At 35.7% G+C, this 26,257-nt stretch overlaps 3 protein-coding genes and 1 long non-coding RNA gene across 5 annotated transcripts; 2 read left to right on the forward strand and 2 right to left on the reverse strand.

Moving 5' to 3' along the window:
* The first annotated feature begins 14 nt into the window (after nucleotides 1-14).
* On the forward strand, nucleotides 15-4,210 carry atms (RNA polymerase II-associated factor 1-like protein antimeros). The gene is made up of 3 exons (XM_065300613.1): nucleotides 15-216; nucleotides 272-364; nucleotides 424-4,210. The coding sequence occupies exons 1-3, from the start codon at nucleotides 149-151 to the stop codon at nucleotides 1,886-1,888; spliced, it is 1,626 nt and encodes a 541-aa protein (XP_065156685.1). The 5' UTR covers nucleotides 15-148; the 3' UTR covers nucleotides 1,889-4,210.
* Nucleotides 4,009-5,549, forward strand: LOC135790403 (sorbitol dehydrogenase-like). Its single transcript, XM_065300615.1, has 5 exons — nucleotides 4,009-4,209; nucleotides 4,260-4,293; nucleotides 4,368-4,532; nucleotides 4,589-4,748; nucleotides 4,804-5,549. The coding sequence occupies exons 1-5, from the start codon at nucleotides 4,153-4,155 to the stop codon at nucleotides 5,456-5,458; spliced, it is 1,071 nt and encodes a 356-aa protein (XP_065156687.1). The 5' UTR covers nucleotides 4,009-4,152; the 3' UTR covers nucleotides 5,459-5,549.
* Nucleotides 5,501-8,577, reverse strand: LOC135790399 (kanadaptin). Its single transcript, XM_065300609.1, is given in 5 exon segments — nucleotides 5,501-6,563; nucleotides 6,629-7,178; nucleotides 7,809-7,947; nucleotides 8,033-8,214; nucleotides 8,216-8,577. Coding segments are annotated over 5 exon segments (2,070 nt in total). The 5' UTR covers nucleotides 8,438-8,577; the 3' UTR covers nucleotides 5,501-5,586.
* An 11,342-nt stretch (nucleotides 8,578-19,919) lies between these two features.
* LOC135790861 (uncharacterized) lies at nucleotides 19,920-25,901 on the reverse strand. 2 transcript variants are annotated; one of them, XR_010547868.1, is made up of 4 exons: nucleotides 25,863-25,901; nucleotides 23,325-23,363; nucleotides 21,142-21,193; nucleotides 19,920-20,426 (listed from the first exon to the last, which is right to left on the reverse strand). It is a non-coding gene; the product is annotated as an uncharacterized lncRNA (long non-coding RNA). The 2 variants fall into 2 exon arrangements; XR_010547867.1 differs by lacking the exon at nucleotides 25,863-25,901 and adding an exon at nucleotides 23,482-23,741.
* Between the last annotated feature and the right edge of the window lie 356 nt (nucleotides 25,902-26,257).

Below are 26,257 nucleotides of genomic sequence, written 5' to 3' on the forward strand. Positions count from 1 at the left end.
TTAAATATTGTAAATGCAAGCAATACTTGGTGATCTAGGGACCCTAAACACATAACCTTACTTTTTTGTTTGTGGCTGGTTTGTAATCAATTTACATTTCGAGCTCCTCAAGAACTATTTTATAGATAATTCGTGGGTTCGAATTACCATGCCGCCAACGATACAGAACGGCGCTAATACCGCTGAAAAGCGGCCGGTGAAACCCGCAGAACGAAGGTATAATATATCATTCCTATATATTGCACATAAAACTAATACAAAACTTTTTCAGATCTGAGTTGGCCATAAAAGTGAAATACTGCAATACTTTACCTGATATTCCGTTTGACTTAAAGTTTATCTCATATCCTTTTGAATCAACCAGGTAAGCAGTGCATGTCTAAACTGTTATTTTTTTCTAATGTTCATTGTTTTTAATTTGAGGTTCATCCAATATAATCCAACATCCTTGGAAAGAAATTATCGCTATGAAATCTTAACTGAACATGACCTTGGTGTACATATTGACTTAATCAACAAAGATATCTATGCTTGTGAGGTGGGTGCCACTTTAGATCCAGCAGATGAAAAATTACTGGAAGAAGATGTTCTTGCACCACAAGACTCCAAAAGATCCAGACATCATGCCAGATCTGTGTCTTGGCTTAGAAGGACAGAATATATCTCTACTGAACAGACGCGCTTCCAGCCTCAAACTATGGACAAAGTGGAAGCTAAAGTTGGTTACAGTATCAAAAAGAACCTCAAGAATGAGACACTTTATATGGACAGGGATTCACAGATTAAAGCTATTGAGAAAACATTTGAAGACTGCAAGATTCCCATTGAGAAACACTACAGCAAACCAAATGTGGTGCCTATTGAAGTAATGGATGTCTTCCCCGACTTTAAACTGTGGAAATATCCATGTGCCCAGGTTATTTTCGATTCGGATCCAGCTCCGGTTGGCAAGCAAGTACCCGCACAAATTGAAGAAATGTCTCAGGCGATGATTCGTGGTGTGATGGATGAAAGCGGCGAGCAATTTGTTGCTTACTTCTTACCAACAGAGGAGACCTTGGAGAAGAGGCGGTATGACGCAGCTAATAATGTAGAGTATGAAGATGAACAAGAATATGAGTATAAGATGGCTCGCGAGTACAACTGGAACGTGAAGAGTAAAGCCAGCAAGGGTTACGAAGAAAACTATTACCTGGTAGTGCGTGACGACGCTGTCTATTACAATGAACTTGAAACACGCGTGCGATTGAGTAAGAGACGACAGAAACTCGGCGAAACGCCAAGACACAACACAACTAACACCAGACTGGTGGTGCAGCATCGTACGATGGAGCCACAGGAGTTCCGTATGCAACGCTACAGGGAGAAGCAGCTTGAACCGCCCGGTGAAGATGATGAAGAGTTAGACTTAGGTGCGGAAGAAGATGCTCAGATAAATGCACAGGACGATGAAAGCGGTGGTGAATCGGAGAGCGCAAAAGATAAGTCACAATCAGACAATGAGAGTGACGGAGAACGATCTCGGGCGTCGTCTAGGTCTTCAGGCAGATCACGCTCTAAATCCCGTTCTCGCTCTAGGTCTAAGTCTGGATCCAGGTCCAGGTCGCAATCCCGCTCACGTTCTAGGTCGAAATCTGGCTCCAAGTCGCGATCTGTTTCGAGGTCCAGATCTCGGTCAAAGTCTGGTAGCAGGTCGCGTTCTGGGTCCAGATCGCGTTCCCATTCGAAGTCAAGATCACGTTCAGGATCGAGATCGCAATCGAGGTCTAGATCCAGATCTGTGTCTCGGTCGAGATCACGTTCAAAATCTGGAAGCAGATCAAGGTCTAGATCGCGTTCTCGTTCAGGATCACGATCTGGGTCTGGCTCTGGTTCTGACAGTGATTAGAGTATTTTGCTACTTAAAATAGTTTATAACTGTTAACCATTGTATCTAAGTAAACGCTGACTTAAAAGTAATCAATATCACTTAAACAAGATTTTAAATTTTCATTATTCTTAAGGAACTGTTTAGTACCAGCAAACATTACTATTTTTTCCGAATATCCTCTGCTAATGATGTAATATTCGCTTTCTCTACGTCATTTTATAGGTAAGGAGACCTCGTACCGTTTCCTTATAATTTTTCATCTCCTAAATGCCAAGGAAGTACTTCAAAACGCAGAAAGAATCAATATGATAATTTGCTTTCAATATTTTACTTCTTTTGTCAAAAATGTCCTAATGTGTTTTTATTGTGGTTGAAGGGCAGGGTCGATATTTTTCCTGAAAATTTATTTTGCCTGGTCCGGTACGAACTTTTTTTAAATTAATTTTAGTCAAAACCTTCAAGAAAGTTAAAAATTGATATTATAAAATCCTGATGACTGAATCAAGATTCTACCCACATATTATAATCAGATTATAATTAATTATTAATTCTCGTCCTGACATCCTCGATACTGCAATTCAAACTTTAATAACTCTTAAAACAAAAAAGATAAAGGAAAATTTTACTAAGATAATTGATGTGTATCTATATTATCTTTTGTAATCAACGATAAAATTATCAACTTTTATTTTTTAACCCGAAAGTCATATTTATTGGCGGAGGCGCCTGGCATTTTAGTGTGTGGTTTTACTAATTATTTAAAGCTGATAATACTAATGTATAGAGTGGCTTTCAATTTCCTTCTTGGCTAAACTTTTTACTTAATAGCTTTTATGCTTAGCTGAGTAGCTCTGTCTTTTAGTGAAACGTGTACCTCCGGCTATACTTGGTTATTAATTAGCTCAGAAACTAATAAAGGTACACAAAAACAAATAACGGTTTTGTATTCAGCAAAGAATTCTACATACAATAATATTTTCAAATTTTCAAATAGAAAGTGTGTAAGACAAATTTTCCGACCCGATTATCTCGGAAAATTATAAAGTTGGAAAATAATTTTCTTCAATTTCTTCATGTCATGATATGGATCTATAAAATGGCAGATTTAGTTTTTTCATTTTTAAAAGTTGATTAAAAACTGCTGAAAATCATCAAGAGGTTACACTTGACTCTTTCTAGGCTCAAAAATTATTTTTTACGGTAGAAGAAAATGGAAAACGCCAATCGATAGAGAATTACAAGGCAATTAAAGATATCTAATGAGTTTTTTGATAACACGATTTTTTCAAAAATAACTAGTGAAAATCTAAACTGACCAAATTAGACCACCTCTCCGATTTTCACGAAACTTTCAAACTAGATGTGGAATGATGCAAGGAATCCATAAATCTTGGTTTGGTTTTGATGACGCAATTTGTTTTCAAGTTATTGGCCATTTTCATTTATTACATAATTGTAGAAAAATTAATATTTTTAAATGTTAATTGATGTAAAATTTTGTCCTAAATACGAATCTGAAAACCATTTTTCTTTAAATTCAGTGGTTTTCAAGAAAAGTGCAATAAACTGGATTTTGAATTTTCTCTATGATTTCTTACGTCAAAAATTAAAATTGAAATTGTAAGCTTTTTATTACAAAATATTGAAAGCATGTGTCTATATGATTACTTTATTTTAGTAACATATTCTTGTCAGACTAATTTTGTGTTTTTACTAAGTTTTAGATATTAGTATAGACATTACAGCGCACCAAACTTTCTTTTTGATAAAACAAATGTGGATCTTGAAAGGTATTTACATGTAAACACAAACAACAAGAAAATCACAGAATCTTAAAACGTAATAATTCTTTCTCTAAACACATAATTAAATAACAATAAAAGAAACACAATAGTCTTGTAATAAAATGCTAATTTGACGACTTATATGTAGAGCGCCCTTAATGCGACTTTGAAGATAATAATGTAAATTACGCAATATGGAAATGAGCTGCATACGTGACTAGGCTAGGCAAAAACGGTTTACGTAATTCAAAACCATAAAATACCAAACTGATGATAACAATCACATAACAGCCATAACACAGCACACAAATATTTTCAACACTCTCATATCTCGTACGTAAATATTGAATGCAAATATTATGTAAGCAAGCTTTGATTTTTTTATCACTCCCTAATTCATGTTGTGAGTTCAAAACAATTATCTTGTTAAGTTCTATTTATTCATCGACAAGTGCTCGTTACACCAAGTTGTAGTCAAGTTGGCGTTGTACAGAAAAAATGGCGGGGAAAGATAATCTCACAGCAGTCCTTTATGGTATCAATGATATCAGACTGGTAATAATGAACCATTTTAAATTATTATATTTAATTTATATTATTTATAGGAACAAAGGCCAATTCCAACAATAAAAGATGATGGTAATAATAACCTCCAATCCATTCAAAAATAAACTTTTAGGTATTAAAAAATGTTTTCTACTTTGTGTTTTCAGATGTCCTCTTGGAAATGGGTGCTGTTGGTATTTGTGGTTCAGATGTTCATTACTTAACTAAGGGCAGAATTGGGAATTTTATTGTTGAGAAACCTATGATAATTGGTCATGAAGCCTCAGGAACAGTTGTTTCTGTGGGCAAAAATGTAAAACATCTGCAAAAGGGTTGGTTTTTCATTTTTTGAAATGATTTTTATTCAGTATTATTTCTAATGTTATAGGAGATAGAGTCGCCATTGAACCAGGCTACAGCTGCAGGAAGTGCAACTATTGCAAAGAAGGCAGGTACAACTTGTGCCCTGATATGATTTTCTGTGCCACACCACCAGTTGATGGTAATTTAATGCGATATTACGCCCACCCAGCGGATTTCTGTTTTAAGTAAGCATTTTTTAAACATATGATTCACATTTTAAAAACTTATCTAAAAATCTAGACTTCCTGACAATGTAACATTGGAAGAAGGTGCCATGCTGGAGCCACTGTCAGTGGGTGTACACGGCTGCAAACGTGCTAATATTAAAGTCGGGTCTAGAGTGCTAGTTCTTGGCGCAGGACCAATTGGTTTGGTCACTCTTCTATCAGCCAAAGCTTTCGGGGCTTCTAAAGTAATCATCACGGACATTTCATCAAAACGCTTGGAATTGGCGAAGCAACTGGGTGCAGACCATACAATTCTGGTCAACAAAGGTGATTCCGATGAGGATTTGATCAAGAAAATCGTTGATTCCCTCGGTTGCGAACCTGATGTCTCCATGGACTGCAGCGGTGCCGAGCAATCCGTGCGAGTTGCAATCAAAGCTACTCGTAGTGGAGGTGTAGCACTTCTCATCGGCATGGGCGCCGCCGAAATGACATTACCGCTGTGCAACGCATTGGTAAGGGAAGTTGACATCAGAGGAGTTTTCAGGTATGTCAATTGCTATCCAACTGCATTGGAATTGATTGCAACTGGAAAGGTAAACGTACGCCCATTGGTAACACACCATTACAAAATTGAGGAGACGGAGAAAGCTTTTCAAACTGCGATGACACCCGAAATGAATGCTATTAAAGTTATGATTCATGCAAATGCAAATTGGAAAGCCTGAGGAAGTAACTTTTCAATTCAAAATTCATATAATTAAAATAACTTTATATGAATAAAATTGAATAAGATTGAATATATTCACATAATAAAAATCACAGACTTACATTCTTACAATAGAAAATAAATCCATCAATAACCGTATTTATCGTTAAGAGAAGTTTTTCCGTCTCCGGTTTGGTCTTCTGGCGGTACCCACATGTTGTAATCCTCTTTTCGCAAGTCTTCGGCGTAACCTCGCTGTTTTTCCTTCTCGAGTTTTTCTTCGCGTTGTGCGATTCGTCGTTGATTCTTTTTTCGTTTACTCTCTGAATCCTCTGTTTTGCTTTGTATGCTATTTGAAACATCAACATCTTTGTCTTTTGTCTCAGATACTGTATTTTTCGTTAATTTGCTAGTTGAATTATTAAATTTCATAACTATTGTCTCTCTTTTCTCTTCACTTAATTTTGTATTTTCATTTTCAATAATAAATGCTTTCTTATTTGTACTTTCCGCCTCAACTAGACTTTCAACAACCTCCATTTTCTCTTCAATCGGGTTTTTCACATCATAATTGTCATCCTGTTCATCATTATCATCAACTGGTTTTTCTACTGCTTTCTCCTTAGGTATTGCCACCTTTACTTTTAAGCGTTTACCAAACATAGGAAACTTTGACTTATTTTGTGTTTTTGTCGCCTGTGAGTCGTATTGCGTAGTCAAAGGTGGCAGGTCGGCGGGTCGAGCAATATTAACCAGCTTGATAACTTGCGCGTGATCTTGTTTTAACCGCACTAGTTCAGTTTTCAATTGCATCATCTTTTCCTTATCTAGTTTCGGTTGTTTCAACTCGGCCATGAACGACTCCAGTGAATCTACCTCCTCTGTGACGCTTTGCGTTGCTGATTGGGAAGCTGTTAATTCACGTTGGATGCTGTTTATTCGCTCGGACATAGACTTTTCTTTATCCAACAAACTTTGATAGGTTTCAGCCTGTTGGGGTTGTTTCTGTTTCATACGATTCTCTCGTTTGCGTTCAATTGTTCCAGTGCGATCCAGAAAGGTGTCATCGTCGCTGTCGTAGAAATCGTTGTCTTGCCAATTCTTCGCTTTGCGTTTTTTACTTTCTAAGAAAACAAAAATTAATTATAATTTATCAAATATGATGATTAATGTAGAAATATGTACGTACCATGTGTAGCTTGACGTAGGACGCCATGACGATCTAAAATTCGACAAGCCTCGAGAGCACACTGTGCAACTGCTTCCTTCTTCTTGCCCTTGTGTAGAACCTCGGCGACAATGGGCCGCCCCCGCTCATCATCAATTGGCAGGACTACTTTGCATAGAAATTGTCCAATTCCCTGCTCTGTGCAATCGTACTCAAATTCGGCACCTTCTCGCTCCATAAAACCTCGCAAGGCTTTCTTCGGATCATCGATGTATAAATCTTCATTGTTCGTTTGTGCATAGGGATTTTCAGTTAAATCAGTTTCAACATCTGCATCTTCCCCCATTCCCCAATCAACACCTCGCTCTTCTTCACGCTTCTCTCTGGCGATGCGTTCCTCTTCCGCTTTAATCTCTGCTTCCTTCACGAGCGCCTCTCGTCTTGCAAGTTCCTCCTGACGTTTTTGTTTCATCTCTGTGATTGTCAACTCAGATTCCTCTTCTTGGTCCTCATCTGGACCAACTAGTATATAGGAACGTGAACTGCAACCCAACTTAATCATGTGACCCACCTGAAAATAAAAACAAATGTGTGTAGACGTTGTCATGGTGATATTGAGCAAACAAATTCATTTAAAAACCTGTTTCATTTAGGTTTTGAAGTTTTATTATTTGGAGGTGCTGTACCAAGCAAGAATTCATTAAAATGGGCGAGAAAAAGCAAATTAAAGTACTCAACGACCTCCTTGAGGCAACAGAAGAAGAGGAACCCAAGGATTACAACTTTGACAAAATAGTATCTCTTATTGAAAAAACTAAAGCAATGAAAAAAGAAGAAAAACTTCGATCGCAACGTGCTAATGACTACTTTGACCAACTAAAAATTAAACTAGCAGAAAGCACTGCATATTTAAATAAAGCCAGAAAAGATATGGATAATATTAAAGACAGAAGAAGCGACACAAAATTCGGCGAATTGAATTCCGTAGAAGACTACGAAGAGCTTATGAAAAAGAGCAATGAGGAAATTGAAGAAGAAATGAATCAGTTGAAAGCTCAATTGGAGTTGCTAGACTCAAAAGTGAAAAAGTCCAATCAAAGATCAAAACAAGCAGATGAATTCTATGCTAAATCAATGGAGACTTTGAAGACAATCAATCAAAATCTAAGTGGTGATCATTAGAATCTTTGGAATTACATACCTGAACTCTGACATATTTCTTTGGTTTCAACCGGAGTTTATTTAAAAATGTTCCATGTGTACTACCCAAATCATATAAATAATAGCCCTTCTTCTCCTTTTCTGAGTCTTCTTTTCTGTACTGAAGTATTGCATGATATCTACAAAATTTATATAAAATAATGTGTTATAAGAAAATTGTAGTTAAATGAAGAGTCTCTTAATAGCATTTTAATATGTATGTACCTTGATATAGTTGGATGGGCCATGGATAGATCACATTGAGGTAATCTACCAAAAATCCAGTAACTTTTATCTTGTAAACTGTGGCTTCCTATGATAGAACCTTGTTTTAATATTTCCAGTCCATAATGTGAATCTTCACTGGGTGTTCCTGACCATTCAGGTTCAGTGTAATTCAGTTGACTACCTTTTTTGGCTTGGCTCTTGAGCCGGAGGTTCCGGAGGACGTTCAAATTTCTCTACAGTATTTTCATTAATTGAAACATTTGTAAGTTCAGTAGTTTCATCTGGTTTATTTATGTTCACAGTTTGTTCAGATTTTTGAACTTGTACTTGTTTTGGAAGCTTTCCGACTTTACCAATTAACACTGGTTTTTTAAATGCAGGAATGGGATTATTTTCATCCATTCTATTTGTTATTTGTGGGCAAAACAACTTTGTAGTTAGTTTTATAAAACTTGTTTAGCAAACGTTTGTTATTTTTCAGTGATTCTAACCCTTAATTTTTTTTATATTGTAAGTGTGCTCTTAGTTGCATATACATCAAACATGATATTTGAACTTATACTCGAAATCTTCAGCTGGCAACATTGCCGACCGGCTGATTGTTAAACTTTGGTGGACGATCATATTTCACACAGTGTGCCACAACATGTTGCAGCGTGTAATAAGTTTTGTGAAACCCTTAAGTTTTATTCTTTCATTCGTCGATAATTATGGAGTTTCATCACGTAAGTGCCTTAACAATTCATTACTGGAGTCAACTCAATTTTATCGAATAAAATCTATATCGCTAAATATTCTCGTATCTATGCTTATTTACCTGCATTATAGCATAATATAGATACTAGCTAGGAACCTCGGTAACCCTGCTCCCCTTTAAGAGTTCAAGATAATGCGTTCAAGGGATACACGTACGAAAATCGTACCTGTATCTTCTGAACTAATATATTTTCCCCAAGTTTCGCGGCGCTATTATTTAGAGTCTATTAGTCTATTACGTAGAGTCCAAGCTGGTGATGTATCAATGTTTTCACACCTAAGTGAGCAATTAGGAAATATTAAACAAGACAAAATCACGTTTGAGAATTCCGTGGTTGAACATTTAACTGCCGTGATAGACTCACTGCAGCAATATTTTCCAAACATGGACAGTCGTGAATCCTACTCCTGGATTTTAAGACCATTTTCTACTTGCGTTGATATTTTCAAGGACGAAGATGTGTCTGGGAAAGTAGAGTTTCTCGGACTGCATGAGAATAATTCATTAAAAGTTGACTTCCAAAATGATAAACTCTGCACATTTTGGCGAAAAGTAGCTGCAGAATATCCTATTATAGCTGACAGAGCTTTAAAAATGTTGATTCCATTTGCTACAACATACAGATGTGAAACGGGTTTCTCAACTCTTGTCACATTAAAACAAAAAGCCAGAAACCGTCTGAATGTTGAGCATGACATGAGATGCGCGTTGAGTGAAACCGAACCAAATATTGTCAAACTTGCGAATGCAAAGCAATTTCAACCTTCACACTAGACTCCGAGATTTATATATTACTGTTACGAAAATGTGTAATTTCTTACATAATAAACAAATTTTTGTACAAATTTATGTGGTTTTAATTATTTTAGCTAGGGGTAAACTCAAGTCCCATACTTGTTCACAGGGGTAGTGACATTGAAAAGGTTAGGAACCACTGATTTAGACCCTTTGAAAGTGTTCTGAAATGAACTTCAAAAGTTGGCAATTTTATGAAAATTTGAAAACATGGTGTGAAAAACATTCAGTATCTCGTAAACAAATTGACCTTCTTCTAGATTCTCCACGTCAGAAGAGAGTTAGGAGTTTCTCAACACCATGCATACCCTTCGTACTTCCCACCCGTACCTTTACCTTTATTTTGTTGAAGTTTCTCAACGTAATGTTAAAGTTAGAGAGACAATTAACAACAATGTAATTAACAATGTAATTTATTTCGCAGACTATTATCATCGTCAGCCCTTGTCGAACTGTTGCAACGCATAAAATACAGGTAAGGTATCATTACTTGCTTCTTTTATACACTCATGTTCGTAATACATACATAGGTACATCTTTTAATAATTGCGCATTAATGCATTTCGAACGGGCTGCGCGCAAACTTTAGCGGGCATCTAGAGATGTAGAATTAAATTCTCCGTCGGGTTGTACTTGTCTGTTGCAGTAATTCGACCTGCAACCCGCGAAAATTTGCATAAAAAGGTGAATTATCGCTTTGTCACCTTTTTTCAGAAAATATTTGTATTTTTCGGGTTTGTACGCGATCTTGGCAGCTCAGTAAATTCAGCTCGGCCTCGAAAGATGCGGAATTAAGTTCTCCGTCGAGTTGTATTTGTTAGCGGTTGAAGTAACTAGTGTTTAGGGCACCGTATGAAGGTAGCGGTAGAAGTGACCTGATTCAGGGCACTGTGTGATGTTAGCGGTAGAAGTGACTCGATTCAGGGCACCGTATAAAGGTGGCGGTAGAAATGACTTGATTCAGGCATTCAGGCACGTATGAATGTTGCGGTGGATATGACCTGATATAGGTAGTTTCCGACGGAAAATAATATGAATTAATGAATATTTAGACGATTTTTATTAACCAAAATGATATAGGTATTTAATTTCAAGAGTAAATTACTAAAGAAGTAAAATTTGAATGTTTTTATGCTTTTTTGTAGTTTTGAAGAGATTTGATGCAATTTTAAAGAAAATATGTGATTTTATGACGAATATATACTTTCATTGACTATTTATGCAGTGTATTATGTTTATTTATTGCTAAATTAATGAATATTTGCATTAAAATTGCCAAATTTAGTTCATTAATTTTGAATTAACACATTCTAGCGACATCTTCATTCGAAGCGGTGAGTTATGTATAAAAATTGCTATTCGTTTAGATAGGATGGTGCATGCGCAGTTGCGTATACGTGTAACACACGGGCACTGCCATTTGAGTGCGTGACCGTACACTGACACATAGCCAACCCCTCACTGCCTCATATGCACGCCACACTTTTTGATACACTTTGTGTTTTCTTGAGGTACTCAAAAGTAACCTCAAATGGCGCAATAATACATGTTTTCGCTAAAAATATTCCTGCAAGTGAAAGTCGGCGTGCCCAGTTCTAGTGTGGCCGGCACACAACTCTTACTTCGTGCGATAAGTACTAATACTTAAATGGATATTCGTGTTTCGTGTTGTAAATTCGTTATATCGCGTTATATTTGCTGGAATTTAGTGTTAATAGACGGGTTTTAGTCGCTATATATTTATCGCGTGTGTAATCTTCGGAATTCAATGTTTTGTGTGTTTATTGCAGTTTCGCGTGTTTCTAGCTTCGCTTGCCGTCGGACGCCAGTCGGCCATGTTGTGTGATTGTAAATAATATTTTGAAGTTGTGCGAACCATTTTTGTCTTCAGCAGAACACGACGGGCGGCTGTTCTATCTGGTAAATATTATTATTTAAATAATTATGGAAAATAAGACAATTTTTAAGGCATAATTTGGGTTTCTCCAGAACTTGGATTCATTTCAACATTGTCAGAAAATGTATAATTAATGTTTTGTTTCTTGTTTATTTCAGTATCTACTCGAATTTGATTTACGGTGTTCGATACACTGGTGAGTGAAATTTTTCATTCTTCATAGTATCTATTTTTCGATTTTACGATTTTCCTGAAATTAGAGAATGAATGAATGAAAGTTAAATGGAAAAAAACGTCGCTCTGAACACTTTATCAGAGTAAAATTTTACTCTAGGACGCACAGCTTTAAATTAAAATATTAATTAAATTAAATTCCCTAATTTGAGTAAATATGAACTTACATTTTCCGGAGAAAAATTAAATTTGAAAATTTGTTTTTATTTTGAATGTTGCCATAATAAATCCTCTTGAGAATTTTATTTTAGTAAAACTTTACTCTTGAACTAATAGTTTTCCCGAAATTTAATAAAATGTAAAGACCCATTTTCCACAGAAAAATTAAATTTGGAAATTTAAAGGTTTTATTTTGGAAGTTGTTATAGAAGGTCTCCCTGAGCATTTTATTTTCATAAGATTTTATTCTTGGACTTGTTGTTTTCCTGCAATTTGATCAAATGTGAGGTCCCATTTTCCACAGAAAAATTAAATTTGTAAATTCAAACTTTAAAGTTTTCCCGCAATTTGATAAAATTCACATTTTGCACAGAAACATTAAATTTGAAAATTTTAAGTTTTTATTTTGATGTTGCCATATTCCGGGACTACTATCTGTAGCATTCATAGATGGCACTAGGATGAACTGAAAATCATAAAATCGTGTTATATGACTTATTTTATATTTATTGACAAACGTGGCCACGAGAATAATTTTGTATAGTGCTGTTATCAGCGATTCGATATAAACAACTATTTATCGCATGTGTCCCGCGCGCCGTCTTCTCACGCCGCATCAACTTGCTGCATGCAGCATATTCTAGTTTAGGTATCGTGTCTATTGCAAATCGCGTAGGTAGTCTTATCATGAATTGTTGCGACCTTGTTTGCTTTGCTGAAGCACATCTTGCAATATTTAAATACTTTGTCTTACAGAGAATTTCTCGTAGATTAATATTACTTACTACCGCTTTTAGTTTACGATATATTCGAAATTGAATGAATTGGGTAGAAAAAGAAAAATTACACTTTTTAGTCACGTTTTTTTGCCCTTTACCCTATGAAAACAACTCGAATTTTAATTTTTGATACGCTTTAAGAATTTTAATTCCGGGACTACTATCTGTAGCATTCAGAGATGGTACTTACCTGAACTAAACATCATAAAATAGAATTGTATTCTTTATTTCTATATTTATTAGCAAACATGGGCATTTGATACCAAAATTGTGTTTGTTTTTAACACAATTTACACTTTCTTATCGAATGCCCGTCTGTTGCTTTGCCATCGCTTCACGCTGCACGTTGTCACGTCATAGTTTAGTTGTGATCGCAGGTAACGGCGGGCCGCTTTGCGCATATATTGCTTTTACCTGCGGGGTCCATGCTGCAGGCACATTGCCTTATAGGGAACTGTCGCATCGTTGCTTGCGCTATCGATGGATTGCAGCCAGTTTCGTGCCGGTCGCTGACGTATCTAGACGTATTTCGCGCGATTCGTATCGTTTTATCGGACTATTATTTTCAAAATTTGCATTGTATTCGGTCATCATTGACTATTTAGTTGTAACATGCATCTGCAGTGTTTTGTTAATGGTTAATTGTGCGTTTAAAATACCTAATTTTTATATGTTTGCGATTGATGTTTACATTCCAATTGCATCACATTTTATCACATTTTACCTGGGTGTTGCAATAGCCCGCAAATTAGGGGGCGTATATAGTTATTTCACTTAATGGTAATATGGAAAACGGATCATAATGCGGAAAACCTTTGTGAAATGTTCAAATTTTTTATCGGATTCTGATAGCGCAATAGGGGTTTTGTTAATTTTTTGTTGGTATAGTTGAGTCTCATTCGGTGTACCGTAGCTGGGTGGCGATAGAATTGACTCGTGTTCAGAGCACCGTAATGGGTGACGGTAGAAGTGACTCACATTCAGGGCACCGTACAAGGGCAGCGGTAAAAGTGACTCGTGTTCAGAGCACCGTAGGGGTGACGGTAGAAGTGACTCGTGTTCAGGGCACCCTACGAAGGTAGCGGTAGAAGTGACTCGTGTTCAGGGCACCGGTCGAAGGTAGCAGTAGTGAGTCGTTTTCAGAAAATATAAAATATAAATTGTGCTATTCGAAATTGAAAAAAAACTGGGAAAGGATGCCGCACCGACTCTTGTATTTTTTGTTATGAATTTTTGCACCCTTTATTTTTCCGATTCTCATACTTTCGATTTTAATACTTTATTTTATAGAGAATATTTAAATTAGTCGCGATTTAATTCTGTATCTCCTGTATAGAAATTTATTGTGATAAAATTCTGTGACGCGAGTTATATTGAAAGTTGTGTGTGTGCGCTGTAGTACTCGTTGCGGTAGGAATTGTAGTTTTATAATATAACACACGACCGCGGTGTTACATTTATTTCGAAATATTTTCCTAGATGGGGAATTTAATTCTGTATCTCCCTGTATAGAAATTTATTGCGAGAGAATTCCGTAACGCGAGTTATATTGCAAGTTGTGTGTGTGCGCCGTAGTATAGTACGTTGCGCTAGGAATTGTAGTTTTTTCGTATAACACGCGAACGCGGGGTTACAATTAGTTCGAATTAATTTTCCTAGATGGGGAATTTAATTTTGTATCTCTCTGTATAGAAAGTTATTGCCAGAAAATTCCGTAACGCTAGTTATATGGCAAGTTGTGTGTGTGCGCTTTAGTACTCGTTGCGCTAGGAATTGTAGTTTTTCGTATAACGCGCGAACTCAGGGTTACAATTAGTTCAAATTAATTTTCCTAGATGGGGAATTTAATTTTGTATCTTTCTGTATAGAAAGTTATTGCGAGAAAATTCCGTAACGCGAGTTATATTGCAAGTTGTGTGTGTGCGCCGTAGTACTCGTTGCGCTAGGAATTGTAGTTTTTTTTTGTATAACACGCGAACGCGGGGTTACAATTAGTTCGAAATAATTTTCCTTGATAGGAAATTTAATTCTGTATCTCCCTGTATAGAAATTTATTGCCAGAAAATTCCGTAACGCTAGTTAAATAACATGTTGTGTGTGTGCGCGCCGTAGTACACATTGTGTGTGTGTGCCGTAGTACATGTTGTGTGTGTGCGCCGTAGTACACGTTCCGCTAGGAATTGTAGTTAGTATAACACGCGAACGTGGGGTTACAATTAGTTCGAAATAATTTTCCTTGATGGGGAATTTAATTCTGTATCTCCTGTATAGAAATGTATTGTGAAAAAATTCCGTAACGCGAGTTATATTTGCACGTTGTGTGTGTCGGCCGTAGTACACGTTCCGCTAGGAATTATAGTTTTTTGTATAACACGCGAACGCGGGGTTACAATTAGTTCGAAATAATTTTCCTTGATGGGGAATTTAAATCTGTATATCCCTGTATAGAAATTTATTGTGAGAAAATTCTGTAACGCGAGTTATATTGCACGTTGTGTGTGTGCGCCGTAGTACAGGTTCCGCTAGGAATTGTAGTTTTTAGTATAACACACGAACGCGGTATTACATTTATTACGAAATAATTTTACTAGATGTGAAATTTAAATCTGTATCTCCCTGTATAGAAATTTATTGTGAGAAAATTCTGTAACGCGAGTTATATTGCACGTTGTGTGTGTGCGCCGTAGTACACGTTCCGCTAGGAATTGTAGTTTTTTAGTATAACACGCGAACGGGGGGTTACAATTAGTTCGAAATAATTTTCCTTGTTGGGGAATTTAATTCTGTATCTCCCTGTATAGAAATTTATTGTGAGAAAATTCTGTAACGCGAGTTATATTGCACGTTGTGTGTGTGCGCCGTAGTACTCGTTGCGCTAGGAATTGTAGTTTTTTAGTATAACACACGAACGCTGTATTACATTTATTACGAAATAATTTTACTAGATGTGAAATTTAATTCTGTATCGTATAGAAAGTTTTTGCCAGAAAATTCCAGCGAGTTATATTGCACGTTGTGTGTGTGCGCCGTAGTACACGTTCCGCTAGGAATCGTAATTTTTTAGTTTAACACGCGAACGCGGGGTTACAATTAGTTCGAATTAATTTTCCTATATGGGGAATTTAATTTTGTCTCTCTCTGTGTAGAAAGTTGTTGCGAGAAAATTCCGTAACGCGAGTTATATTGAAAGTTGTGTGTGTGCGTCGTACTACTCCTTGCGCTAGGAATTGTAGTTTTTAGTATAACACGCGAACGCGGGGTTACAATTAGTTCGAAATAACTTTCCTAGATGGAGAATTTAATTTTGTATCTCCCTGTATAGAAATTTATTGCCAGCAAATTCCGTAACGCGAGTTATATTGAAAGTTTTGTGTGTGCGCCGTAGTACTCGTTGCGGTAAGAAATGTAGTTTTTAGTATAACACACAAACGCGGTATTACATTTAGTTCGAAATAATTTTCCTATATGGGGAATTTAATTCTGTATCTCCCTGTATAGAAATTTATTGCGAGAAAATTCCGTAACGCGAGTTATATTGAAAGTTGTGTGTGTGCGCCGTAGTACTCGTTGCGCTAGGAATTGTTGTTTTTAGTATAACACGCGATCGCCGTGTTACAATTTGTTTGAAATAATTTTCCTAGATGGGGAATTTAATTCTGTATCTCCCTGTATAGAGAAAATTCCGTATCGCGAGTTATATTGCAAGTTGTGTGTTTGCGCCGTAGTACTCGTTGCGCTCCGAATTGTTGTTTTTTTCGTATAACACACGAACGCGGGGTTACAATTAGTTCGAAATAACTTTCCTAGATGGAGAATTTAATTTTGTATCATGGAGAATTTAATTTTGTATAGAAAGTTTTGTGTGTATATTAAGAATTTGAAATCCGTTCTTGTCGTTGCGGTAGAAGTGACTCGTGTTCAGGGCACCTTACGAAGGTAGCGGTAGAAGTGACTCGTGTTCAGGGCACCGAACGAAGGTAGCGGTAGAAGTGACTTGGGTTCAGGGCACCCTACGAAGGTATCGGTAGAAGTGACTTGTGTTCAGGGCACCCTACGAAGGTAGCGGTAGAAGTGACTCGTGTTCAGGGCACCGTTCGAAGGTAGCGGTAGTGAGTCGTGTTCATAAAATATAAAATATAAATTGTACTATTCGGAATGGAAAAAAAAACTAGGATAAAAGGGCCGTACCGCCTCTTGTATTTTTTTGTTATGAATTATTTTCACTTCTTATTTTTCCGATTCTGATACTTTTAAAACTTTATTTTATAGAGAATATTTAAATTAGTCGCGATGTTGTGAACATCAATAATTTAATTAACTGACGTATACAGTAAACTTATACGAAGACACTCAGAAGACAATACATTATTTATTTGTATTGATAAATTATAAATTCCTGTTTTTCCTCATCCTTATTGCATTCCAAAACCAATATATAAATAAATAAAAGTAGTTTCGTGTATGTGTGTTACTTCAATATTGTGAATTTTTACTTTTGTCTTCTCAAGTACGTGTTTACCACTACGTTTGTTTATAAACTACTTTTGTTGGACTGACGTGTATTATCGCGACGTGCCTGCCTTGTACCTGGCAACGCGCAACGCACGCGGCAGTCGTTTCACCGCATGGTCCGCGAGCGCGTCTCACTACTATCCACGCGTTTTCAGACTTCAATTATTCAATTAATCGTCGTGTATTCTTTTCGTCATCAGCTAAATATTTGTAACGAGCATGTGTGGCTGTTTTGTTTGATGAGTTGTGGCGGTTAGAGTGTTCTTTAGTAACAAATAAGTGTCTGTTAATTTCTGCACGAGTTTTCAGATGATAAGATATATTCCTGGATCTAAAATCTCTTCATCATTGCACTGGTAGGTGTGTAATTATTTTTTTTTTTCGCGGAAAGTTAATACGGTTTATATTAAATTGATTATTCCATTTGAGGGATATTAATTTTGCAAATTACAAACACGTGGTAGCATTTTTTATCGGAATTCATAGCCCTGTTTCCGAAAATAACATGCATGATTTAATTATTACAAGCATTGTTAAAAAAAAGTATCTGAGGATTATTAAAATGACATTATTCACCGGGCGGCCGGGCGGCCACGCTCACTTTGCCGTCGACCGTCGGCTCGTTACTCTTTTCGCTGAACGTTTTTAATCGAATTACACTCCTTTACATCATTAAATTAAAAAGTTTCATGTTGTCTAATAAAATATTGTACGTTGAATAGTTTTTCACTATCATAGTCTCGATATATTTTGATATTTATAAGTAACTAGTTATTTTTATCGTCTTTTCCTACTGTATTGGCACCCGCCGTCGCTTGTCGTCTGCTGATTTGGATGTTTCCGCTGAATGTTCTACCAATTTATGATGATGCGTCACCCGTCGGTTACCTTATGCAGTTGATGCTATCAAGTGATAAATATATACACAATATATTAAAATGTAAGTGTTTTATTCTTTTAGCACCTTTTTACTCAATTTTCCGATGATTTTTGGGTAAAATCTTTGAATTTATGTTAAAATATATTTGTTTCCGTATAAATTTCTCTCGTCATGAAGTGAATATTGACCATATATGTAGTTTTTAAAATTTTCCTTTTGTAACACCCTGTATATTAGTTTTTCTTAACAGTACATAGTAAATTGCTTTTATTTGTGAGTTTTGAGTGTTCGTTGTTTTAAACTTGGGATTTTCCTTCTGGAACACCTTGTATGTTTACTTTTCTTTGTGTCTGTGAAAATTTTCCTTCAACTGCGGTTTTAGGGCTATCTTTTTGCACTCTTTTTTTAACACCCTGTTTATTAGTTTCCCGGAGCATCGGGTGAACACGAGCAATATTTGTAGTGTTTAAATGTTTTCCTCTTTGATGGTTGAATTTTCTAATTGTGACACCTTGTATAATCCTTTTCCTTCACATCCCTGAAAATTTTGCTTTGACTGTTATTAGAGTTTAACTTCTTGCACTTTGAATTTTCTTTTTGTAACGCCCTGTATATTTGTATCCCAGAGTAACGGTGAAAAACGAGTGATATTTGAGTGTTTATATGTTTTCCTGTATGCACTATAAAATTTTCTTTTGTGACACCCTGTATATTTGTTTACATTTTCCATCACCTAGAAAATGGATAATTTATTAATTTCTTTATCCCGGTAGAATATTTTGACGTGTTACTAGCTTACATGAACGCGACGATGCAGGTCGAAAGTTCTGTGGCAATATGGCAGCATGTATTTTGTTGACTTGTAAAATCTAAACTTGTATTCTATTGTTAATAAAGAAATAGTAAGATATATTGACTTCTTTGATTTGTGTACCCCTTCTATCATTTCAGGCACAGGTCTCTAGGAGAGTTCCCTCTCTCAGGGGATGATCCCCACTATAAAAATTGTTAAGGTATCCTGTGTGATGTGTGTTCTCCTTCTTTCATTTCAGCTACAGGTCAGAACTTGTAAGAATATTTCTAAGTGTCAACTCTCTTGAAACGACTTAAAACTTAGAAATATTTGAACAAGACCTTATAAGAATTGTCCTTATAAGGAGTTCCCTCTCTCTGGGGGTGATCCCCCACCATAAAAATTGTTGATATGCCTGATAATTCCGGGGATGAAGCGCAGAGACATCGCAGCTGTAGGATGGGCCGGGAGCAATGGACGGATCGAAGCAGTGGGCGATCGACCAGAGATCTGGGAGATCGACCGTAGACTGTCTTATAACGACACGTGCCAAAAAATTTAAAAATCTGATCCTCCCCTGTTCTCTTTCTTCTATCTCCTCCTCTTCTCAACTCACTCTCTGTTCTCTTCCTTCTATCTTCTCCTATTCTCTACTACTCCTTCTGCTTCTTCTATTTCCCTGTTCTCCGTTTCTCTTGCTTCTTGCTTTCTTATTTCTTCTCATATTGCCTTCACTTGTATTTCAATTTCTCTTACATTTCGTTGCAATTCATTTATGCAACCCAAATTACACCTGATATTTTTATATTTGAGAAAAATGCCTTCCATACCTGAGATTCGATCCGTGTCTGCTAGCATGCCAGCAGGTGCACGTCTCCACTCGACCACCGAGTGTTTTTATTGTTGTTATTTGATTCTTCTATTTATGTTTTTACTTTTATCATGTTTTTAAAAACAACAACACAATTCAAGTGACAGTTAGTTATCTTATACCCGCTGCTTACACATAAGACTTATATGCCATATTCTTTAAAACTGAAAACGACAAAGAGGATACCACAAAAAAATATGAATGGGATTATAATTATACATTGTGTCTTATTGACAACATTTAACAATAGTTACATTACAGTTACAAAATATCAACAGTTAACAATTTCTGCAGCAATAAAGGTGCAATCCGGATTTAACGAAGCCGCACATCACGCGCGCACAATACAAAAAGCATTCAAAATTATTACGTAACAACGTGAAGATAAATTAGGAAACTCAAGAATAATGAAGAAAATGTGCGTGCACATCACCTGACGACAAAAATAAGGCTAACGGGCTACGCAAGCCAACCGCGTGGCGATCGCACAAGAATTACACGAAATAAGAAAAACTAGTTTGTTTGTAAACACTGACACTGTCAGTGTGGTAATACAAAACAGGAAAAATTAGTCCTTCCAACATAAAAATGCAATTTTGGGGGTCAATTTGAGATAATCACAAAAATCATTTACGGAAATGATAAAGAAATTTAATACTTACAATCTGATGCAAGAATGGTTCTTCTACGATGTCAGACTCAGGTGCAAAATCCCTAAAACCAGCAAAAATTAGTCCTTCGAACATAAAAATGCAATTTAGGAGGTCATTTTGTGAGATAATCACAAATGTTAGTTAGGAAAATGATAAAGAAATTACGTACTTACAATCTGATGCATGAATGGTCCTTCTACGATGTCAGACTCAGGTGCAAAATCCCTAAAACCAGCAAAAATTAGTCCTTCGAACATAAAAATGCAATTTTGGAGGTCAATTTGTGAGATAATCACAAAAATTATTTAGGAAAATGATAAAGAAATTTAATACTTACAATCTGATGCATGAATGGTTCTTCTACGATGTCAGACTCAGGGGCAAAATCCCTAAAACCAGCAAAAATTAGTCCTTCCAACATAAAAATGCAATTTTGGAGGTCAATTTGTGAAATAGTCACAAAAATTATTTAGGAAAATGATAAAGAAATTTAATACTTACAATCTGATGCAAGAATGGTCCTCCTACGATGTCAGACTCGGGTGCAAAATCCCTAAAACCAGCAAAAATTAGTCCTTTGAACATAAAAATGCAATTTTGGAGGTCAATTTGTGAGATAATCACAAAAATTATTTAGGAAAATGATAAAGAAATTTAATACTTACAATCTGATGCATGAATAAACCTTCTACGATGTCAGACTCAGGTGAAAAATCCCTAAAACCAGATAATCACAAAAATTATTTAGGAAAATGATAAAGAAATTTAATACTTACAATCTGATGCAAGAATGGTTCTTCTACGATGTCAGACTCAGGTGCAAAATCCCTAAAACCAGCAAAAATTAGTCCTTCGAACATAAAAATGTAATTTTGGGGGTCAATTTGTGAGATAATCACAAAAGTTATTGCATGGACAACATAATGTTACTAGTATTGTTATACCTTTTGCTTATTATTTGCATATTGCTTTAATTTGACACTTCTATACAGGCCCCCACGCGAGTTAAAACTAAACATCAACAACAGTGCGGCCAATTACCAAATACACTTATCCGCATTACCACCCACAAATATAACGTAAACTCGTCGCATTAGCGCAACAACAAGCAATAATACGATACAGTGAAAGTCGTGAAGCGATTAAATGTGCAATACAATGTAAACTCTTGATAATCTTTATAATGATGTTGAAATATGTACAAGAAGGTTGCTTTGTGGCAAATGGCTGGATAAGTAAAATCTGTCCGTAAATCAATTAATCTTAGTAAGAATCCTTATAAAGAGTCTACATATTGCTATCCTACAAGCATTCATCAAATTAATTGTCAAAATTCCCTAAACATTTTCAATTCTAATTAAAAGTGCACTAAAAGAATGTGCCGTAGTTTCAAAGTCGGGAAGTTCTTTTTCTGTCCTTCCTTGTGTGCATTATTTGAACTGGTTTGAAAAATAATATGTGGGCCCAAAAAGTGATTGCAAGAGGTAAATAGGTGTTCCTTTGGTTGATGTCAGGCGATCTAGTAGGCGATGTGGGAGCGGTTTCTCGAATGTATTTTCCACAGCAGGGTTCACGAAATACGACCCATTTTCCACCGCATGTTTTGGAAAATGTAAAAAAAGGGCAATTTTTGGCGACCATTTTGAGACAAATACGACCAAATTGCGCGAAAGTTTAGGGGTGCATTTGAAAAAAGAACTCATGTCCTATCATAAAATAAAGAAAAAACTAAAATATCACAAAAGGTTCCCGAGATATGGCCTGTTTTTCACGTCGTGTTTAAAAAATGCAAGAAAAGGCCTAACTTTGGCGGCCATTTTAAGGCAGTTACGACTGAATTTTGCAAGGGTTCAGGGGTGCATTTTAAGAATGCACTCTTGTCCTACCATCAAATCAAAAAATAACTAAAATATGACAAAGGGTTCCCGAGATATGGCCTATTTTCCACCGCGTTTTATTTGAAAAATACAAGAAAAGGCCTAACTTTGGCGGCCATTTTGAGGCAGTTACAGCCGAATTACGCGAGGTTTCAGGAATGCACTTTAAAAACTCACTCTTGCTCTATCATAAATTCAAAAAATAACTAAAATATGACAAAGGGTTGCCGAGATATGACCTGTTTTCCTCGACCTGTTTTGAAAAATGCAAAAAAAGGCCTAATTTTGCGGCCATTTTGAGGCAGTTACAACCGAATTTCGCGGAGGTTCAGAGATGCATTTTAAAAACGCACTCTTGCCCTATCATAAAATTGAAAAATAACTAAAATATGAAAAAAGGGTTACCGAGCTATGGCCTGTTTTCCACCGAGTGTTTTGAAAAATGTAAGAAAAGGCCTAACTTTGGCATCCATTTTGAGGCAGTTACGACCGAATTTCGCGAGGGTTCTGGGGGTGCATTTTATAAATGCACTCTTGCCCTATCATAAAATAAAGTAAAAACTAAAATATAACGAAGGGTTCCCGAGATATGGGCTGTTTTCCACCGTGTGTTTTGAAAAATGCAAGAGAAGGCTTAACTTCTGCGGCCATTTTGAGGCAGTTACAACCGATTTCGCGGGGGTTCAGGGATGCATTTTAAAAACGTACTCTTGCACAATCATAAAATTGAAAAATAACTGAAATATGATAAAGAGTTTCTAAGAAATGGCCTGTTTTCCACCGCGCGTTTTGAAAATTGCAAGAAAAGGCCTTACTTTTGCGGTCATTTTGTGACAATTACAACCGAATTTCGCGAGGGTTCAGGGGTGCATTTTAAAAATGTACTCTTGCCCTTATCATAAAATAAATAAAAAGCTAAAATGTGACAAAGGGTTCCTGAAATATGGTCTGTTTTCCACCGCGTGTTTTAAAAAACGCGCAAAAAGGGCAAACTTTGTCGTTTCAAATAGACAAGGCACCCTTAATTCGCAGGCACGTCATTAAACATTTGAACCAAATATTATAACTTAATAAAAACTTACCAATGTAGTGCTCATTGGATTGCTAGAGCACAGCAAGTACTGCAATTAAAAGAAAAGTTATGTTAAAATTAAAACATTGCATACAATATAATATTATATTCATACATCGGAAAAACAGACATTCTGTGCTGATTAGCATCAAACGCAAGTTACTTACTCAAGTACAAGGGCAGATGCATCTCACAATTAAATAGTAAATTGATCACCGAATACAATGCAAATTTAGAAAATAAGAGTCCGATAAAACGATACGAGTCGCGCGAAACACGTCTAGATACGCCAGCACCCGGCACGCAACTGGCTGCAATCCATCGATAGCGCAAGCAACGATGCAACAGTTCCCAATAAGACCATGTGCCTGCAACATGAACCCCGCAGGTAAAACGCAATAGATGCGCAAAGCCGCTCGCCGCTGGCACGCGTCTGTGCGTGAATTGCAACTGGAATGTTACCTGCGATCACAACTAAACTAAGACGTGACAACGTGCGATTACAAGGGGATAAGACGTGTTCAAAACAAACACAATTCTCGTATCGAATGCAAACGTGTGCTGATAAATATAGAAATAAAGAATACAATTCTATTTTATGATTTTTAGTTCAGGTAAGTGCAATCTATAAATGTTCCAGATAGTAGTTCCGCAATTAAAATTATTAAAACAAATCAAAAATTAAAATTCGAGTTGTGTAATTCTAATTTCTCATGTGAAAGATTTTCATGGGGTAAAAGGGCAAAAAAACGTTACTAAAAGTTCTAAAAATGCAATTTTTCTTTTTTCACCCAATTCATTCAATTGCGGAACGGATTGAAAAATATTAATCTATGAGAAATTCTCTATAAGACAAAGTATTAACATATTGCAAGATGTGCTCCAGCAAAGCAAACAATAGGCACGATACCTGCGAAAACTAGAAAAATATGCTGCATGCAGCAAGTTGCTGCGGCGTGAAAAGACGGCGCGTGGGACACATGCGATAAAAAGTTGTTTATATTGAATCGCTGATAACAGCACTGCATACAAAATTATTCTCGTGGCCGCGGTTATCGATACATATAAAAATAAGTCGTATAACTCGATTTTATGATTTTTAGTACATCCTAGTGCCATCTATGAATGCTAAAGATAGTAATCCCGGTATTTAGATTAATAAAATTAATAAAACAATAAACTTCAAATCATGAAATTATTATTTCAAATGCTAACAGATTGACCGATTTTACATCAAATATTTAAGTGATATTCAATTTGAACATGTATTGTTGCTATACTATGTAGGTTTATATTTTTGCAATGAACAATTCCAACTATTTCTTACGATTTTCTGAACAAACCATGAATTCTAAAGACAATTTATACTAAAATAAAAAGCTCATAAAAACGTTTTGTTGCAACTTCAGAAGAAAAAATTAGAAATTTTCAGCTGAAAGTTTTCTGCTGAAAACTATTATCACATTTGACCAAATTACGGGTAAACTATGAGTCCAACAGTAAAATTTTACTAAAATAAAATGAGCAGGAGAACGGTTTATAGCAATATCTAAAATAAAAACTTGAAATTTTCAAATTTAAATTTTCTGTGGAAAATGTTAGTCCACATTTGATCAAATTGCAGGAAAACTATGAGTAAAGAATAAAATTTGATTTATACAAACTGCTAAGGAGCACTACTTACAAGAATATTCTAAATAAAAACTGTAAATTTCCATATTTCATTTTTCGGTGGAAAATGTGAGTTCACATTTAATCACATTGCAGAAAAACTATGACTTCAAGAGGAAAATTTTACTAAAATAAAATGCTCAGGGATACCTTCTATAATAACTTACGAAATAAAAACATTAAATTTAAAACTTTCATTTTTCTGTGGAAAATGTAAGTTCACATTCTGTCAAATTCCAGGAAAATTGTGGGTCCAAAAGTAAAATTTTACTAAAAATAAAATGCTCAGGAGGACTTTCTCTAGTAACACCAAAATATAAACTTTAAATTTTCAAATTTAATTTTTCTGTGGAAACTGAAAGTTCACATTTAGTCAAATTACAGGAAAACTATAGATCCTAAAGTAAAATATTATTAAAATAAATTGCTCAGAAGCACTTCTTAAAGGAACATATAAAATAAAAACATTAAATTTACAAATTTAATTTTTCTGTGGAAAATGTATAATTACATTTTATCAAATTGTGGCAAAACTATGAGCCCCAGGGGAAAAATTTTACTAAAATAAAATGCTCAGGTGGACTTTTTATAGCAACATTCGAAATAAAAGCTTTAAATTTTCAAATTTTATTTTTCACCGGGAAATGTAAGTTCACATTTAGTCAAATTACGGAAAAGCTATGAGTTATAAAGTAAATTTTACTATGATAAAGAACGACGTTTTTTCAATTAAACGTTGCTCTGAACATCCGTAATAAAAAAAGTTTGAATTTCCTTTTTCAAATTTTCTGCGGAATGCTTGACTAGAATTTTCTAATTGCAGGAAAACCGTAAAACCGAAACAGAGATACTATGAACGTTGAAAAATTACACTCACCAGTGTATCGAACACCGTAAATCAAATACAAGTAGATACTAAAATGAACAAGAAACAAAACATTAGTTATACAATTTCGGACAATGTTGAAATGAATCCGAGTTCCGGAGGAACTAAAATTTTGCCTTAAAAATCGTCTTATTTACCATAATTTTATAAATAATAATATTTACCAAGTAGAACAGCCGCCCGTCGTGTTTTGCTGAAGACAAAAATGGTTCACACAACTCCAAAATATTATTTACAATCACACAACATGGCCGGCTGGCATCCAACTGTAATATGCACACAAAACATTGAATTCCGAAGATTACACACGCGATAAATATTTAGCGACTAAAACCCGTCTATTAACACTAAATTCCAGCAAAGATAACACAATATAACGAATTTAC

This window comes from Atheta coriaria, unplaced genomic scaffold, assembly GCF_025399875.1.
Source record: "Atheta coriaria isolate IRGN ID8LTWV9N9 unplaced genomic scaffold, Caltech_Dcor_3.1 hic_scaffold_4_pilon, whole genome shotgun sequence".
Taxonomy (NCBI): Eukaryota; Metazoa; Arthropoda; class Insecta; order Coleoptera; family Staphylinidae; genus Dalotia; species Dalotia coriaria.